The 19,328-nt window shown below is 43.6% G+C and overlaps 1 protein-coding gene across 1 annotated transcript; it reads right to left on the bottom strand.

Moving 5' to 3' along the window:
• Positions 1-422: 422 nt before the first annotated feature.
• On the bottom strand, positions 423-18,981 carry prkaa2 (protein kinase, AMP-activated, alpha 2 catalytic subunit). Its single transcript, XM_084473441.1, is given in 11 exon segments — positions 423-4,298; positions 5,141-5,267; positions 12,075-12,413; positions 12,758-12,920; positions 13,844-14,068; positions 14,198-14,262; positions 14,265-14,287; positions 15,180-15,324; positions 15,771-15,864; positions 17,746-17,887; positions 18,849-18,981. Coding segments are annotated over 11 exon segments (1,674 nt in total). The 5' UTR covers positions 18,946-18,981; the 3' UTR covers positions 423-4,044.
• Positions 18,982-19,328: the final 347 nt, after the last annotated feature.

Here is a 19,328-nt window from a genome sequence, read left to right as displayed (position 1 = left end):
TAGATTATTCCTAAATCGGCTCATTCAAAGTCTCTAGGTTTTTAAGTTGTCAGATGGGAAGTTCAAGAACATAATAACCAACTATCAGTAACATTATACATAATATATCATACACTCCATGATTTATACATTATTTTGTCAGGGATGTACACCAAGAGAAATTTAATACAAATCTTTTTACAGAGAATGTTCCAGCAGGCATGATTGTGACGATGTATTGTAACTCGAGGACAATACAAAGTACTTACAAACATAACATGCATAGTTCGTCCACCCATTAACTGTCAGTGCTATTGAAAGGAAACAATTAGTTCCTCATTCATGTATATTACTTCTGATGTCAAACTTGAGATAATGAGATGACAATAATTCCTTTTGATTGTATGTGTTGATAAATGTATCAGAGAAACACAAACAGAAAACACCTTTTACCATACTCCTTAATTTATTCAGTGAGCAATGAATTTACAATGAATAGCAATTAAAGTGCAAATCAGAACAGCAACACCATGCAGTGCGTAACAACAGAAATCCCCCCAAAAAAGCCTCTCAGAAGGAGGAGGCGAACACCTCTGCACAAACCATAAAATCCCTGTCACAGACCAACATAACTGACAGCTCTGTTGTGGAAAGTGCTCCACTTTGGTACGTGGCCTGGAGCAGCTTATAGGTTAGGCCTAGCGTTTCCCATCTCACACCAAACCAAACGCACACACACACACCACTGGTAGTTCCATACAATCCATACAGTACAAAAAATATGCAGTTAACTGGCAGTTACTGGTTACATCCAAGTAGTTCTGTACGATCCGTGCTGTGATGGATCATTGGCGACACGCTGGCCTTTATTATAGGTCAACAGTATGTTGGCTCCATACTAAATGCATAAATGGCCTGACGTGATCGTAGCAGTGCACTATACAGCGGGCACATGATCAGGTTCACAGCCCATGATGGTAACATGTTCATAGGCCATCTCGTTCTGTATGCAGTTGCTTAATTCTAGCAGCAGATGGCAGCGTTTCGCCTTCTTTTTTCAGTACATATAGTGTATAATGCTGTATGACCAGCCAGAGAGGAAAGACACAGAGACGTGCATATGTTGCTCAAGGGCTATCTAGCTCAAAACGAGAGACACAGCAACACTAGCGATCAACAGCTTTCAGCTGAGTAAAATAGCTCTTCTCCCCTCCAACCAGCCATACTCCGACAGAATGCTCCCATAAGGCAAAAATATAACCAGATTCTTCCAAACATGGTGGACTTCAGTAGTGCTCTAAAAGGGCAGTACTCTAAACTGTCCACAACAGGATGAGGAATTCCTTAATGCAGGTCTCCACCAACCCAACTCATGGTCATGGATAGGTCCAACAGAATGCTCAGGTAACAGATTGATATCTAGGATAACAGTTTCAACGGCTGGGCAGCAGCTCTCCAGCACATCTGGAAAAAAATTGAGTTAAGGGCGAGGAGAGAAATTGAGGGGTATTCTGAGTGGCACCAGCCCATATTCAGCCTGAAGCATGAAGCACTCCAGAAATTGACCACATTCTTCCACTCACCCAAAACTGTGGCAGAGGAGCCCACACCGTGCACCCAATCAATCAATCACTCATCCCTTCATCCGTGTTCAGATCTAGAGAACATGGCCATATTCATATCAGCACACAGAACATTAGTACAGCAACGACAACACAATGCACACTGACCAGAACAAGTAAAGATCAAAATACGCTGTTGCGTGCCTCAAAGCATGTATCGCAACAAATACTGTATCTCACCAGCCATAAATACTCAGGCCGGCTTCCATCTTGCAGGTTATAACCGTTTACAGCTCATGACTGTAAAATGGAAAGGTTTGAGACAGTCTAGAGGAGTTATTCACCAGACACAACCACAACCATATACACAGAGACAACCAGAAAGACAATGTACAATGTGTTGCGTGTTTAATGTACACTATGTTCCTTCTTTTGCTCATGCCTCAGGAAAAAAAAAAATCAGCTGTGTTAAAAATGATTACGAACTTCATAGCGAACAGATTGGTTTCTATTGATCCTCTCGCCTATCGTTGAACCACCAAATAAATCTCTCAGACGTGATGAAGACTGATGCCACATACCAAACCACACGCTGCTCCCCCATCAACAAAGACCACACACACACACACACACACACACACACACACACACACACACACACACACACACACACACACACACACACACACACACACACACACACACACACACACACACACACACACACACACACACACGTGTGTACATAAAAAGTAATGTTTTTTGATCATTTAAGGCAGCGGAAGAATGATTTGTGTTGCTTGTTTTAGCAAGCAACTTCCCAGATACACTCCATCTGCTTAAAGTACTGTACCATCGGTGCTCTGCATACTGCTCTTTCAATGTTTGTGTTGTAGCCGGTAAATGTTTGCGTTTCATTTGCATTCTTCTATTACAACAGAACAGTTTGCATGCATGTCTTCCATCTCTGTTGTAAACCTATGTGTGTTTTGCAAGCTACAATAATGATAGAATGCTGCCATTGTTAGGGTGAGAGTGACATTGAGGATCTGAAGAAAGCTGTATACGTAATAGACCTCTGAAGAATAAGTCCTGCCTCAGAGTCTCTGGTTCCCTTGGTCAAATGTCTACAACAAACAAACTCTGTAGGTGGCGAACTACACACAAACTACACACTTTTTCCATCTAGTTTTGACTGGGCTTTGGATTGTCGGTGTCGTTAAAGTAGTATTAATAATCGTTTACTACTTTAACGGCACCGACAATCCAAAAACCCAGTCGAAACTAGATGGAAAAAGTGTGTAGTTCAAAATGTGACCCAGCTTTTACTTCTTTGCCACCTACAGAGTTTGTTATGTACGATCATTCAAAAACCCCGTTATTTCCCATAGACATTTGACCGAGGGAACCGGAGCCTCGGAGGCGGAGATAGGTCTATATGTTTGTCAGTCCTTCTGAATTGTTTTAGAAAGATTACGATAGTCATTATCTAGCAGAGATAATGGTGTGTATCTGTACCTTAAAGCAGAAAGAATCAAGGTATTAACTGTATCATCTATAATATCCTAAATATCATAACCAAACTCGATAATGCTGTGCAGAAATGATAAATCTCTATGAGTATATAAACAATGTTATATTTGGTATGCATTTGTTGATCTCTTCCACTACACACGTAATTATATATATATATATATATATATATATATACACATATATATATATACACACACACACACACACACACACACACACACACACACACACACACACACACACACACACACACACACACACACACACACACACACACACACATATATATATATATATAAGTTTACAAAACCTTTAAGAAAACTGAAAAAATATGCTTGTGTTTATGTGTCCTCAGACTGAGTAAGGGTGAGTTTACACGGTCTTTGTAAACCAAAAAAACTAAGAACAAGACTCTGAAATTGACCCTGGACCAGTGCTCAGAGCTACAGTAATTTGGCTCTCTGCAGTGATGCGTCAGCAATGCTGTTTTTGGTCAGAGTTCACAAGTCTACGGGTGACTTCACAGACCTCTGAGCTCTCACCCCTACCACAGACATCATCCCAGCTCAGTTTCCTGGGCCCACTGTCAGTTTCCCGGGCTGACGTCCAAACCAATTACCTCCCGGCGACTGACCTTGGGTGCATGTAAGAAAAAAAAAAAATCAACTCGACCAAACCATGAATCTTTCGGTCTCAACAGCTTCCTCTCCCCCCCTAGCACCCCACCAACTAGGCTTTTCACATCCCTGCTCACCCTCACAGTTTGATTTTTGAATCAAATCACAGATAATTATTTGAAAGGAGGGCTGACGGGCAGCAGGCCACTTGAGACTACTTGACACAAGCGGTTGCATCACCCTGTCCCCCCCCCCTTGGACCGACTCGGCTTCTGACATAGTGGTGGGGGTCCGGTGGGGGTTCTGGGAGGTCTGTCGGGAGCGCACTGAGGGCATCCGTTTCCTTCCCCTCAGCGGGCCAGCGTGGTGATCAGACTGGCGCACATCTCAAAGAAATCCATGGTGTGCGAGCCCTGCCGCGGGGCCAGCTGGGGGGCGCTCCCCGCCAGCGAACCCGGCAGGGAGGAGCTGAGCTGGGCCAGCGAGTCCATGGCGGTGCTGGCCGAGTCCACGCTCAGCCTGGGTCTGAACAGGCCCGCCGTGGAGCCCGACCGCTGGGGGGTGGACGAGCCCGACTTGAAGCCGGTCAACTCAATGATGTCATCTGGAGACAACGAAAAGGAAAGTGTGTGGGGAAAAACAGGGCGTTGCATCGTAGGCCGTAAGAGTGAACACTACTGAAGATAACTCACGTTGAGCCTTGCTGGTACTTTGACACCAGGGGTGTAACGATACACAAAAGTCACGATTCGGTACGTACCTCGGTTTTTAAGTCACGGTTCGGTATGTTTTTCGGTACAGCAGTTGTTGTTTTTTTTATTAAACTTTTTTTTTTATTTGATTTGAATTTGATTAGATTTATTAAATAGTATCAAACAACTGCCTTACACAAATGAAAAGACATCAAATACAATTGAGGATAAAACACAATAAAGTCCAGGACTTATTTCCATTGTGGTCCTCAACACAAAACATCAGGACAAGACAAGGCAGTCACAGAGTGTGTGATAATCAATAAAAACATTTGTCATTTCAGTACAAACCGAAATGAAACGTGCATCGAACCGTTAGACCCGTACCAAAATTTTTTGGTACGGATACGTGTATCATTACACCCCTATTTGACACCCATACTGTATATAAAACACCTGCCTCCCGACCTAATGTTATGTTCGGGGGGCAACACCTGTGTTGGCCCTGCTATGACAGCTCTGAGAAGAGGGTCCACAGTGTGTTCTCGTCAATAGTCTATCCGTGTCCCGGCACATATATTTAGTGACCCATAATAAGTGTTACGACACCTCACCCATAACAGTGAGGTGTTATGCTTTTTTACACATAAAATACACATTAAATAAATTTTCACACTGCCGGAAAGTGTGAAAGTGCTCTGTTGAATGCAAACTGAACAACAACGTCAGGAAGGTTTGCTATTGGGCAGGTTACCGTCAATGCTCTTGAAGTCTAGGAGGTAGGAGCGGCTGTCCACCTGGTAGAGTTGCAGGCTCATCTTCACCAGGTTGTCCGTCACTGGGTTCTTCCTGCGAACACGCAGGTGGTAAGGGTTCACCACCTGCAAACAAACAGATGTACATGAGAACGCGTTTCCCCCAGAGGTACAGGATCCTCAGTGCCGCTCAAGTATGTCCTGGTTAGGAGAAACTTGAAACGTTTTTACACTGCTAAATATGCCCGTCTTATGCCCGCCTTTTTTCCCGGCATGGTCTGCACGTTTAGAAAGGAGGTAATTTTTAGACCCTACACATATTGGGGGTTTCATTTTTTTTTTAATGTGATTAGACGGCTTTGCGGTTCCAGGGGTGGGACTTGGGGAGAGGTGTTGCTGCGTTGTCTCTACAACAGAGACAATGCAGCGATATCAACATGAGTAGTTCTAACTGAAGGGACGGTGAAATCTGCGAGCTGCTGATCATGGGAGAGAAGGTGATGCAGTCACATTAAACCAAGATGTTGAAAGATGGTGCGATCTACGAGAAAGTACCAGAGGAACTTTCATTACGAGGCTTTGTCGGGATAAAAAACAAGTGGTCAGCAAAATAAAGAATATGTTGGCATTTTTGCACTAGTAAATAGTTAATCGCGTTTGTAGCCTACATTCAGATGTAAACTCATTCTTGCATGCGAGTGGCTTGAATAATAAAAAATTTAAAACATTCAGAGTATGCTAATCATTCTAAAGGTCTACTCTCGCCAACTCCAACAAACCAAGAAAGCCGGCTCCTTGACGAAGGGGGATTATAACCCCTTGGTTTTACACAGGCAAGACAGTGAAATTGCAGGACGTAAACCTGCAAAAAATTGCGAACATGGGCAAACGGTGCATAAATACCACAACAGATCTAAACATTGGGTATAGCCAGGTGAAAATGTATTGTAGAATCTTGTTGACATCTTACAGTAAAATACTATATAGGCAAACAAATATCACCATAAGGGGTAGAGATTCAGTCATTCATTCAACGTCCACTCAACTGTCAATCAACTGTCACTAAGCTGTCAGGTAAGAAAGATTGTTTGATCCAGCCACTTTTTATTTTACCTACCTTTTGTCTTCTGCATTCTCCTTACCCTTGTCTCCAGTTCTTCCCTCAGACTCATCCCCCAGAAACCACACGTACCCAGCCCCAAACCCCATCTCTGCAATAATAATTAATAAAGGCTGGTTGAAAGTACTTATTCCTGCCTCTATGTATTAATGCTCATGGGTAGCCTAAGTGTTCCATTCAGACCTTAACATTAAGTATTTTACTGGTATATGTCAACAAGATTCAACAAGACATTTTCACCTGGCTATACCCAATGTTTAGATCGGTTGTGGTATTTATGCAAATTAGCACATACATAATTAGATAATGCACTAAAGGTTAAAATTGTTCATGTGAGAAAAAGAATGAATAGACGTATGAATAGGAGTATGAATAGGCATATGGGTATTTTTTTTTTTTCGAAACTTTCCCCTAATGGGATTCCTCTGGGCTTACTCAGGACATATTGAGGATACAAAATCAGTTGAGTTTGCTTCTGTTGCAATTTGTTTGACCTTTTTTCATAAAATGACTGGACTATAAGGAACGGATGGCACCTTCTGCAGATGCTGCCATCTCTTCCCTCAGGAATCCACAGAAGCCATGAAGTGAATTAAGAGCTGAAATCACTGGGCAGATGTAAACGGCTGACGTAGAAAATCCACAAAGTAAAGGAGTGGCATTCCATCCATTGTTTACTTTCAGCACTCTTCATAGAATGAAGACTTATTTGACAAATGACTGGGTGTATAATAAGGGTTGGCATTTTTAAGTGCTCAGTTTTGGCTTGCATGATAATGTATGGATAATGTATGGATAATGGATGAATGCATGATAGAATTTTAAACTTTTAGTCACAGATTAGATGCTGTAACTGATTTAGAGTACTTGCACATACTAATCTTCACCCTCCAGTATTTATTTTTCAACTTGCATTCGATTTGAAGCTGCTGTTGTAATGTTGCTTGCAATTTGACTGCTGCCTGAGGTTGAATTATGTGCAATGTGGTTGTATTCTGTGCAACGGGACCTCCATCAATGCAATGCTGTAATTGATTTGCCTCTGTACACACATGCTTGTCTTTTTAGAATGAGGTTTAGCAACCCTTAACATCTTCACTGGCCAATTCAGCTGCTTCAATAAAAAAAATAGAGCACAATTTTTACCTGTCGTCCTCTCCCGCTCTGAATCTGACAAACATACCTCTTCTGAACAAGCTGCCCCCTTGCAACGCAACCTATGCTCCCCGTCTCTCTCCTCTCTCGACTTGCATGTTCATCGGCTCTTTCCTCACCGGACTCCTTATGCCTCCTGACTCTGCCATGGACAGTCTGCCTCTTCTCTGTAATTGGTCCCCTTCTCTGGACTCCCTCTATCCTCTCACCTATCGGCAGGCTCGGACATCCCCTCCAGCTCTGAGGGTGTCTGACTCTGAGCATAAATACAGAACCCTCCTCTTTTCCTGCCCTCCTATCTTCAGCTAAATCTCTTGACCAGTGCAATTAGGTGCTGGTAGGCCTGCGCGTGCCAATCGACCTTTGCATCCCATCCAGAATGTAGCTGGTCTTCAACCTACCCAAGTTGCACTTGCAACCGGTGGCTGCTAAATTCTGATTCAAGTCATGCCATTCAAGTCACCGTACATCCAGAACATGGTCAAAGCATACACCCCAGCCCCTCCCCTATGCTCTGTGACCACCAAACAGCTTGCTACTCCCTCACTACCCCCAGCTGCCACTCAACATAATCCTGAATGTTTTCTATCCTGGCGAGCTCCCCACATGGCTCAATGCACTTATTGTAAGTCGCTTCTGATAAAAGCATCAGTTTAATAAATGTAATGTAACGTATCGCATTTGTTTTATCAGGTTTACCTGACTGTACCATAACCAGCTTATCAGATGTGGCTAATGCTGGCTTTCATAATGGAACAGTTGATCATGTAGCCTATTAAAAGCTAAATGTGTGTTTTCAGAGGCAGTTAAATTCAGTGTGATAGTCCAAGAAAGTAATGACTACAGTTAAGGTGGGTATTCAACTTACTAGTTTCTAACATCCATGATTTATTAAGTACATTTTTTCCTGTATCAAATGATGCAGGGCTATGGTCTCTGTATGAGCCGGACTGCAAGAAGCTTATATTGAAATTATAATATTTATATTTGTGGTGAGTTTACTCTCCTTCATTGTCAGTAACTGGGTTTTTGATAAGTGGAATTAAATATTATGCATCTGTGAGCGGTTGCCAGGTAGCACGGAAGGGTAGGAAGGGTTATCAAATCCATGTTGGTAGCCAGGAACTGGCAGCATGACAATTTGTTGTTGTCTCCGTGTGCTCCTTCCTCTCTAGACCCAGCTCACGTGGCATCGGTCTTGAAATCCTTCTGGGCTCTAAGCGTTCTCCATCTTTCAAGTGAAACTGCAAGATTTATCCATGGTTTAGCACGGCTCTGGTCATAGAGCTTTTTTGAAAGAGGACAAAGCTTTTTTAGGTTGGATTGAATCTAGCACTCAGTTGATCCAGTTATTTTGCTTTCTTGGCTGCAGCATACTGTGTTTGTGTACCAATTGGTTTCATATCTGGCAATCCAGGGAGAAAATGTAATCATAACACAGAGGCCAGAACCAACCAGTTAAACAGAGAACATACTGGCTCGAGCACTGCTGTCAGAGATGCCAGTTTTTCCGACTAAGAATGTTTTCCTAATCTCTGATTACATATCATGGTCAATATATGAATTTGTACCGAACATTTTTTTTATTTTTCTATTTTGCAGAATTGAATTTAGCAGAATTGAAATTATTTTTCATTACCACTGGGAATTTACTGGTGAGTTGGCTAGAGGAATAACTGTAGCTGTACTGTAGTTTATCATTAAACAATAAATACAAATTCAAAGATTTGTGTACGTTACACAATGCTTGCTTGCATCCTGTATGTTTCTATATTCAACCTTGATGTATTATTTCTCCCTGTTTTGCTGTGACTTGTGTCCTCTCAAGGATCAATAAAGTTTATTTTTCTTTCAGATGAGAATGGAAGAGCAGAAGGGTGTGCAGTGGACGGGTGTCTTTGGTGCGGAGAAGCAGGTGAGAACTGACTTGTGTACTTTCTTATAACAATCGAGTAATAAGATGAAGTAACTTGTGGCGCCAGCTATTGTAAAAATGGGCATGCAGCACTTGGTATTCACATAGTTGTAAGGCCTCTAATAAAGCATTAGAGCTGTTTGAATGCTTTGCATGTTACGGCCTCACCTATACATTTATATAATGATCTGTTAACGGATGTGAGCTCAATGCATTTTTTGTATATGAATGCCCATCTAGACATGTCACTCATGTTAATAAAAACTCATCTCCACTCAGTTGGTGGTTAGACACTTAATTATTCCCTTGGATGAAGGGAGAATTCCCAATGCAGCTTCCCAGACTGGCCTGGTCGTCCTGGGATGATAGGGATGTACCTTTAGCCTAAGTCTGTACTCATCAGCAAGTTATCAAGTCAAGTCAAGTTTTATTTGTATAGCACAATTTTACATGCGGCTGAGCCGCAACCAAAGTGCTTCACAGGAAGTGCAGATACACAATGAAAAATTAAAAGACAAAGACTCTAGGAGTTAAAATAGGATAAAATAGAAGAGAAATTTAAAAGGTAACTAGGGGACACTATTTGCTGGCACTTGAAAAAGGAAACGCTAATCGAAGGCCAGTGAAAAAAGGTGGGTCTTTAAATGAGATTTAAAATCATTTAGCGACTGGGCTGCCCGGATGTGTAGGGGGAGGCAGTTCCAGAGTCTGGGAGCTGCCACCGCAAAGGCTCTGTCCCCCCTGGTTTTTTGCCTGGTCCTGGGCACCTCCAACAAAAGTTGGTCCGCTGACCGCAGTGCTCTAGAAGGGATGTGGTGGTGGAGAATATCAGAGAGGTAGGTGGGGGCCAGACCATGGAGGGATTTGTAGACCATGAAGTTATAACGAGGGTTGCCAGTAATCATTTACATAAGTTATCAAAATGTCTTCAATTGTAAAGCATTAATGTTTACCATTTTAAACTGACTTCAATTATTGCATCCTTCTACTACAGAGCTAGCCTGGGATCCAGACAAATTTGTGAGATAAGATTTCTAGCAGACCTGCCCGGGTCATGACTGGACAGAGGTGCACCTTATGGTTGGTTGGTTTTAGGTCTATGTTTGTTATCTATACAATAACACCTCTTGGGTGCACAAAATTAACTTTTCAAGTTCAAGACTAATACGCATTTGCAAATTGGTCTGGCAAAGTAATGCTACTACAGGGCATTAAGGCATTAATTAAGACAGGACAAAGTTGATCTACAGAAGTCAAACAGACCAGTGACCTCATTTAGTTTGTGTCTGGCCGTTGGCAGACCTGTCTTTGTGCTAATAAGAGCCTTAGCTGGGAAGCCTCTTCAGGGAGGGTGTTATGGAACACAGCATGCCACCAACCATAGCGCCTAAACTTCCCAGCTACAACATTATACCTAAACTCTATAACCTTATACCTAAACATAACCTTATCTGAGGTAAACATTACCATCTCTAACCTAATATCTGAACATAAAATGAAGCGTAATATCTAAACATAACCATCTCTTACCTAATACTTAACCTTAACCCTCTCTAACCAATTTACAATCTTTTACCTAATCGATAAACACCATCTCTAATCTAATCCTTAACCTAACCGTATCCTAAAAAAAGACTAAACCAAACCACCTAATATTACCTAAACAAAACACTACCCTGAATTAGACCAATTTGAACTTTAAACCTGTTATAAGATTACCATCCTTAATCTTGAAACCAAAACAAATATTTCTAGGGTGTGAACATTACACATTTCAACATTTTTAGCATCTCTAGCTAGCCATTAGCCATGGTAAACCATCTAATCGTCTCGACACAACATAGTGCTATCCCAAGCAAGCACTCAAAAGAATATCATGCTTCAAATTGAGTGTAACAAATTAGACCTTCTGCTTGCCCTTCTTTTAGACGTTGGTATGACCTAGCCTTAATGGGATGGAGCCCAGGTTAGGAGATCTATTTAACATGAGTGTCTATGTATGTAATTAAAGTCTATATAAACTGGCATTTGGCAGCCCCACTTAATTAAACGGTGCAGCAGGTAAAATCTAAGCGATGTCATTTATTAGAAATGCCACAGCCATCCGACAGCTATATTAGATAGGGAAATGATGTGAGAATATTGTTGTCGTTTGCTGCGCCTGCCTCTCTATGTGACTATTTCAAATTTGGACCACTACTGGTTAATTTCTGACCACTTTCTTCCCTGATTGGTTCAGGGAATCCATCTACCCTGTCAATCACATGCATGCACACACAGCGTTATCATAGCTCCCCCACAGGTTTGTCTCAATGGTGGAGAAATGTGGGAGGGATTGGGCTTTCTTTCAAAATCTTGCTCTCATATCTCAAATAATCTTGCTCTATATAACTCTCAAATCTTCAACAGCTTTGTGTTTGGGGACAGTATGAGGCCAATTGTTTATATTCTGACTTAAACCAACTAGAAAGGTCACATGGGGCAACCAAGTGCTTCAGTGAATGGTAATCACAACAATGCAGAACCAAAACACAGAGGTGGTAAACCCTCCAACGACTTGTGAGATTAGTCTATCACACCTCACCATTCTGAGGCCAGCAGCATGCGCAGAATTAATTCACCCACATGGAACCTTGTTAGTGTTTCCTCGACAAATAATAATGGCTACGGATCGGGTGAGGCGTGTGTGTGGCGTGGCAGATAAAGGGCACAGCTGAATGACAAAAAATTGGCATCTTCTTACCTTCCAGTCAAAGCTGAGCTGCTTCATGGCTCTGTACACCTCGGCCATGATGTCGTAGGGTCTGCTCTGGCTGCGGATGCCCAGGTGCCACTTGGCCTTTTTCACGGCCAGTGGCTTGGGCCGGGTGGTGTTGAGAGCATCCAGAGGGCAGCGGGACTTGGGGCTGTCGGCCAGCAGCGGCGGCATCCTCTCGGGGTGGGGTTTGACGCCCGGGGGGAGGGGCATGCCCTCCTCCATGAAGGAGCCCTGTGGCGGGCTGGAGGCCAGGTAGAACTCGCTGGCCTGGGTCATGATGCGCCGGTTGTCTATGATCAAGTGGTAGGCCACTGCCAGGTGGTCCTGGGGGGGTTGGGGTGGGGGATGCCCAGAAGGGTTGGGGGGGATTGAGAATAAGTGAAGATACGTTCAGGGATGTTTTCTTTTTTATTATTAGATTAAAACTAAATAGAAAGGAAGGGATAATCTGTTTAAAAGTACACTTCATAAGTGATTGAGCTAGAGAGCAAATTGAAAACATGACCCCTCGGTCCCCTGTTACATCACAGGTTACACTTCAACTGTGTCCTGTTCCCATCGAACAGAGTAATACATTACTCTACTTTCTTACTTTATAAGACGGTGACCAACAAAAAAAAAAATTTGCAACTGTCCCACTACTGACAGCCTGCAGGCTGGGAGCGTACCTGGGGGTCTCCACTGTAGAGGCTGGACATGACCTCGGACTCAGTGCATTCAAACTTGTCGCACACCTCCCTGACAGCCTCCTCGTCCAGCACATTGGTGTCGTACGAAGGATCCTCTGGGAACAGGTAGCCCGGCAGGTCCTGTTTGAACCAATCGTGCTCCCTGGGGACAGGAGGGACACACAGTCAACCCAACACACACATCCCTTCACACCTGGTAAGACGCATTAGTGACAGGATCTGTGAAACCACACCAGGAGCTGGTCTGGGACGCATTCTGACCACATCCAACACAAGGGTGATTACATCCGACTTCCTGATACCCATATATAGCGTTTTGTTTAAACCCGAGGGTTGGGAATGGATGTCTCTTCTTATTGAAGATGAAGATGCATAAGCTGTTCTAATTTTTATAATTTTATGACATTTTACTCCCTAAATCACGCTCTGAATAACAGCGATGTGACGCAGGGAACTAAAGACGTAAAGAGGTATGGGTCTGTGTGTCTAATGGAGTACGCCTGCCCAGGAAACAGGGCTACAAAAGCAAAGCAGTCGGGCAGCAGCACTCGCTCTTAACCAGCGTTTGATCAATAACACAGTAAAGCAAATCACCAAGTACCCTTCCCTACAGAATAGCCAAACTAAATGCATTTAAACTGGAAACTTGATGCTGAAAATGTCCCCAATGTAATGAAAACTGCAGTTTAGTGGTGCTTCCCACTAGCTCTACAACAGTAAAAAGCAGGTTGACAAAAGAGTATAACGCCGTGGGCACATAGACTGTATTAAAACCAGAACCTAGAAACTAAATATATAAATTGTTCAGATTGAACAACACACTTGTCGAGCTTAGGACATTTCTTAAATATGAAAACAAAATAATTATGTATGACAAGAGTCGACTGATGGATTGCTTTTACTAACAAGTCGACTAACAAAAAATGTAGTCGGGACAGCCCTAAATACTTGCACTCTGCACTTAACACCATAGGACAGGGCGGCGCTATTAAGGAAGGACTTAGTAAAAGTTGCAGTATCCCAGGCAGAGCAGGGAGCAGTCGGGGGTTTGGGGGGGGGTGGTACCGGATGTCTTTGATGGTGGCTCTCTTCAGCGGGTCCACCTGCAGCATGAGCATGAGCAGCGAGGCCACGGAGCGGGTCAGGTACTCCGGCATGTAGAACACCCCTCCCCGGATCTTCTTGAACAGCGTCGGCACGTGCTCGTCGTCGAAGGGCAGTGTGCCGCAGAGCAAGGCATACAGGATCACTCCGCAGCTCCAGATGTCCACCTCTGGACCGGCATACAGCCTGCGCACAGCAGGGCAGCCGTCAGGACCAGACATTTGTCCCAGAGGTGAATCCCAGTTATACTGGCTATGCTTATGTAAACTTTGAAGATCGCAGATACAGAGGCGACGTCCGGTGACACACACGTACCGTCCTGAGATAACCTCTGGGGCGGCATAGTTAGGCGAGCCACAGCTTGTTCTCAGGAACTCCCCGCGTCGGACATCATGTTTGACAGGCCTGTTGGCCAATCACAGTGCAGGACAAGGACTCATCAGTCTTCACAGAGTGAGGTGGAGAGAAGGAGGATGGCAGGAGAGGAGAGTAGGATGTTTATCTGAGGAGGTCTCTTCATATGTATCGCCTTTCCCCTCTCTGGGTCTCTAATCCCTCGTTCAACATTTTATTTAATCAGATGAGCCTCCATTGACCGGTCAAGGACGCAGCCCTCCGGCTAAACACAGACGCCTGCGGTCTTCCTGGCTTCCCTCTTATCTCTCCTTCTTGCCTTAACGCTAAGGCGCACTATTCACCAGTGCCTGTTCCTTTCAACAAAACCCTTGCTGAGCCCCCCTCCTGCCGGACCCTGCTCATTTCTCCCCTATCAGATGACACTGGGCCTCTATACTATACCAAAATTTATATAAGGCTGCTCGGTTGCATGGAGACTAAACTTCCAACGTCCACCACCACCCCTATAGGACCCTAGAAGTATACCTGCGATTCTCTCTCTCTCTCTCTCTCTCTCTCTCTCTCTCTCTCTCTCTCTCTCTCTCTCTCTCTCTCTCTCTCTCTCTCTCTCTCTCTCTCTCTCTCTCTCTCTCTCTCTCTCTCTCTCTCTCTCTCTCTCTCTCTCTCTCTCTCTCTCTCTCTCTCTCTCTCTCTCTCTCATAATTGGATTACTGAGCAGCTGCCAGTCGAGAGTGATTCACTTTAATAAGCAGCTTGGTGTACAGGGCTGCATTATCTCCCTCACTACTCCCTCATTATCTACCACCTATTGCGTAAAATGTCACTCTCTCTTTGATTCTGAACTTCACCTCACTTTCTTTGTCTGACATTTTAATGCTTTTAGAATGAGGAGAAGAGGAAAGACATAAAGACCAACTTCCCCGCCACCACATCCCCTTACCAAAGTCCGCTATCTTGGCATTCTTGCTGGCATCTAGCAGGACATTCTCCGGCTTGAGGTCTCTGTGGACCACCATGTGTCTGTGGCAGTAGTCAACAGCAGAGATGATCTGCTGGAAGAGACGCCGTGCCTCTGAGTCCTCTACCTAGACCACAGGAGAACCGGTCACTCCGCAGGATAGCAGACACAACCACAGGCTGAAAGTACTCTGTGTATACATAAAATAGGATGTACTTTATTAACCCCGGAAGGGAAGTAAAATGGATCCCTAATCTCTAATATGGATTTTGGTAGGGCTGTAAAATCCCTGAAGACATTCCAATTCAAACAGAAATAATTAAAGCACAAATGCTGAGCAGAAAAAAGATTTTGAATAACTTTGAACATGGTATTAGCAATAAGTTAGCCCACACATTGAGATGCTCAGAAAAACAACAATACATAGTCCAACATTTCAGGCTTGACACTGTGCTGACAGTGACGATGGTAGTTGCTTTTGGTTCAATGATGTAAAACAAAAATAAATCTAGAAATCTAGACCACCAAGAATCAATGTGCCTTGAGTAAATCTGCAGATCAGGAGTACCTTACCCGTCCGTGTTTACAGATGTAGTCGAAGAGCTCCCCTCCAGACACATACTCCATTACCATGAAGAAGTCTGTTGGTGTGCTTATCACCTGGTACCTAACACACACACACACACACACACACACACACACACACACACACACACACACACACACACACACACACACACACACACACACACACACACACACACACACACACACACACACACACACACACACACTTTCAATATTCTAATCCTTTTGGATCTGTTGCTGTTCTGTTAGCATTACAAGGAGTGGAGTTTTGTAAGAAACGTACAGTTGAAGATGGATTAGGTGCATGGCATTTGAAGGTGTATGTAGCATATATTTATAAAAGGTCAGGCAGCAACAATCAGGTTATACTGTCATGAGTGAGTGAGTGCGGGTATATTACGAACCTCGATTAGTGGGTTAGTGAGGTATGTTGCGCTCAAAGCCTGGGTTAGCTGTGACACGGAAGTAGCTCTCTTTTAGCGTCGCTGTATCACCATGGTGACTTATGCTGCCAACCAAACCTGGTCGGGAGGTTATCAGCTAAGACTTTCGGGTTAGATTGGCTAATTAAAGCTAAGCGCAGCTTCCTAGCCCCTCCTTTGACAATGTTGTCACCGTTTGTGGGTACTATGGACCGTATTCTCTCAGAGCCCATATCGTACAGGGGTCTCTCCAGAGACAAAGGGTCTTTCAGGACAGATCCGATCCTTTGGCATTGCCTGAGAATATTCTTTATGAGAGATACAGGTTCTCATCAGAGGGTATTCACCCATTTGATTTGAGTGATGTGCATTTATGTGTAGCTTAAAAAGTCCCAATTCTTATCATATCATATCATCGTCATATGGAGTACTTATTCACTAAAGGTTATGGAATTATATCTTTGTGCTTATTTCGAACTTGAACCCATGTTGCTGACACCACATCTAGATGGGGGTAAAAGGAATGATGATGGACAGGCGAGATTTGAACCCCGGTCGAAATCTTCATGTTTACAGATGTAGTCAAAGAGCTTCCCTCCGGACACATACTCCATTACCATGAAGAAGTCTGTGGTGTGCTTATCACCTGGTACCACACACACACACACACACACACACACACACACACACACACACACACACACACACACACACACACACACACACACACACACACACACACACACACACACACACACACACACACACACACACACCATATTCTGCTTGCCCTTCCTTACTCACTCACTATTACACCATAGATTCTTCACACTCATGGACACACTTGGAGTTCTCACAGCATAAAGCCTGAGGCCATCTGTTGAGGAGCAGACTGTATAAGCTGGTCTTGTGTGTGTGTGTGTGTGTGTGTGTGTGTGTGTGTGTGTGTGTGTGTGTGTGTGTGTGTGTGTGTGTGTGTGTGTGTGTGTGTGTGTGTGTGTGTGTGTATGTTGCTGTTTGCTAGTGTAGTTCCCAATCTCAGTGCTACAGTACTGGGTATGATAGCAGACACTCGCTGGCTGGAAAGGCACATGCATGCATAGCTGACAGTGTTGCGGGGTTAGGCTAACTCGAACCCAGGCCTAAAAATAACACAGGGCTTGTTGAGTGGGGAACGCAATGAGGGCATAGTTAATGGATAGAGAGATTAGGAAAGAGATGCTTTTTTGCTTTTTGTGTCACTTAATATTTCTGTTATCTGACTGTATACCAAACTTCAGACTACAGTTAGTGAACATGATATACATTGTATGCAAACTTTAGCTGCTAGTATCTCTTGTGAGTGAATGAGTGACACTAACTGCTGAGCATGCCCAGTAAGAGGCAGCTATAGTAAACAAACAGGGTGGACCATGTCACAGTACAAACAAAAAGCTATACAAAGGGAATACAATGAAGCGGCCACGGTTCTGGTGCTCTGATGTCCAAAACATGTAGGGCAATTATGTTGTGTGTGGTGACGTGTCTCAATCTCTTACAGTTTGATGATGTGTGGGTGCCTGAAGAGTTTGAGGTTCTGTATCTCCCGTTTGATTTTCCCCACGACATCGAGGCTGCGGATCTTCTGCCTATTGAGAATCTTCACAGCCACTTTATGGCCAGTCAGTTGATGTTCGCCAACTAAATGTAAAATTAATAATACACTATTTATTTATTGGAGAAAAACAGTTTGCCTTTATTTATGCTTGGCAATAAATAAAGGCAGAGTTAGAAATTATTCAAGAAAATAAATGCAACTATTGGATATATTTCGGGTGTATTAAGAAAGCAATGCATCTAGTAAAGAAAGCGATAGCATGACGTAGATTACATTGCAAATAAGTCACCAGTTCTTAAGACTACAGTTCAGATTTCCCGGTATGACACGTATTTGTCTTGAGACTGTATAAAAAGCATTGTTTTTGTGACCGAATTAAAGCCCAAGCGCGTCACACAAACCCATTTACAGTGCGTGTAATAAAGGGCCGTGGAAGACGCCAGTCAGGGGGTTCAAATACCACAAGGTCACGCACACGGAAAACTGGAGCCCAGAAATTATCATAACACCGTGACTTGCCAATCACGGCCAATGTCAGTGTTGAGATTGATGTGTTTTAAGAGCGTGGCAGTGCTCGCTATTAGCCACATATACATATAAATGCAATGTAAGTTAATTCCCCGTCGTATCATTTGGTCGTTTCTACGACAGGTTTCTTGTAGGTTATTCTTAAGAGATGTCATTTAGCGACTGAGACAAAACACGTAAAGCCTATAAAGACAGAAATGTCGATTAAAATACTATTCAAATTCTCGCATTTAACATGAGATATTCAACGGCCAAGGTTAGTGATAAGAAAACATGTAGTGATAATGTTTTGGTAGAAGAATTTGCCTTTGAAGCCGTCTGAGTCTCAAAATATATTTACGCTGTAAAGACGTCACGCAGCTGCTCGTATCGCTGGAGCTACGCAGGTTGCGTATTGACCACCGGCAAGCAAGTTTAACATTGTGGAGGGAAAGGTACTATGTTTTACTGAAATGCACTACAATAATACACAAAGGTCTACCTTTTTCTAGACATGGGGTAAGAATAGGACTTAACTCTTTACTTTCCCGAATGTTCCGACGCCAAGCGTGTCGCCGAGGACGTAATGGCCAATCTTTACTCTGCCTTCGTGCTTCTGTTGCCGCTCTGCCATCTTCTCCGTTACCGACGGGTGAGTCCACGGCGGCGGGTGAGCTGCTGCTGCTGCTGCTGCTGCTGCTGCTGCTTTCTGCGGGCGGAGGGGAGGCGGGGCGGTGCTCACATGCTGCACGGGTCTACCGATCAACAATGCATGGTCCATTGAAAAAATGGACATGGTGAGAAGCGTATTAAAACCTTCAGCGTTTTAAAGACATACCAATGTGAAAGATGATGGGAAACGAATCAGCAATACAAATGTAGGCTTTATTTTCTGTTTAGGTCTGTCACTTTAAGACGAATAAGCAAAAGGGCCTTACAGCTTGACTGTAATGCCTGTAATGCTAATTTATGTGTTTTTGCCCATAACATTGAAATGTTATTGTCTGCCTGTACAAG

The sequence above is a fragment of the Micromesistius poutassou genome, assembly GCF_964030765.1.
Source record: "Micromesistius poutassou genome assembly, chromosome: 9".
NCBI classification, from domain to species: Eukaryota; Metazoa; Chordata; class Actinopteri; order Gadiformes; family Gadidae; genus Micromesistius; species Micromesistius poutassou.
This window is presented reverse-complemented; position numbering and strand designations above follow the sequence as displayed.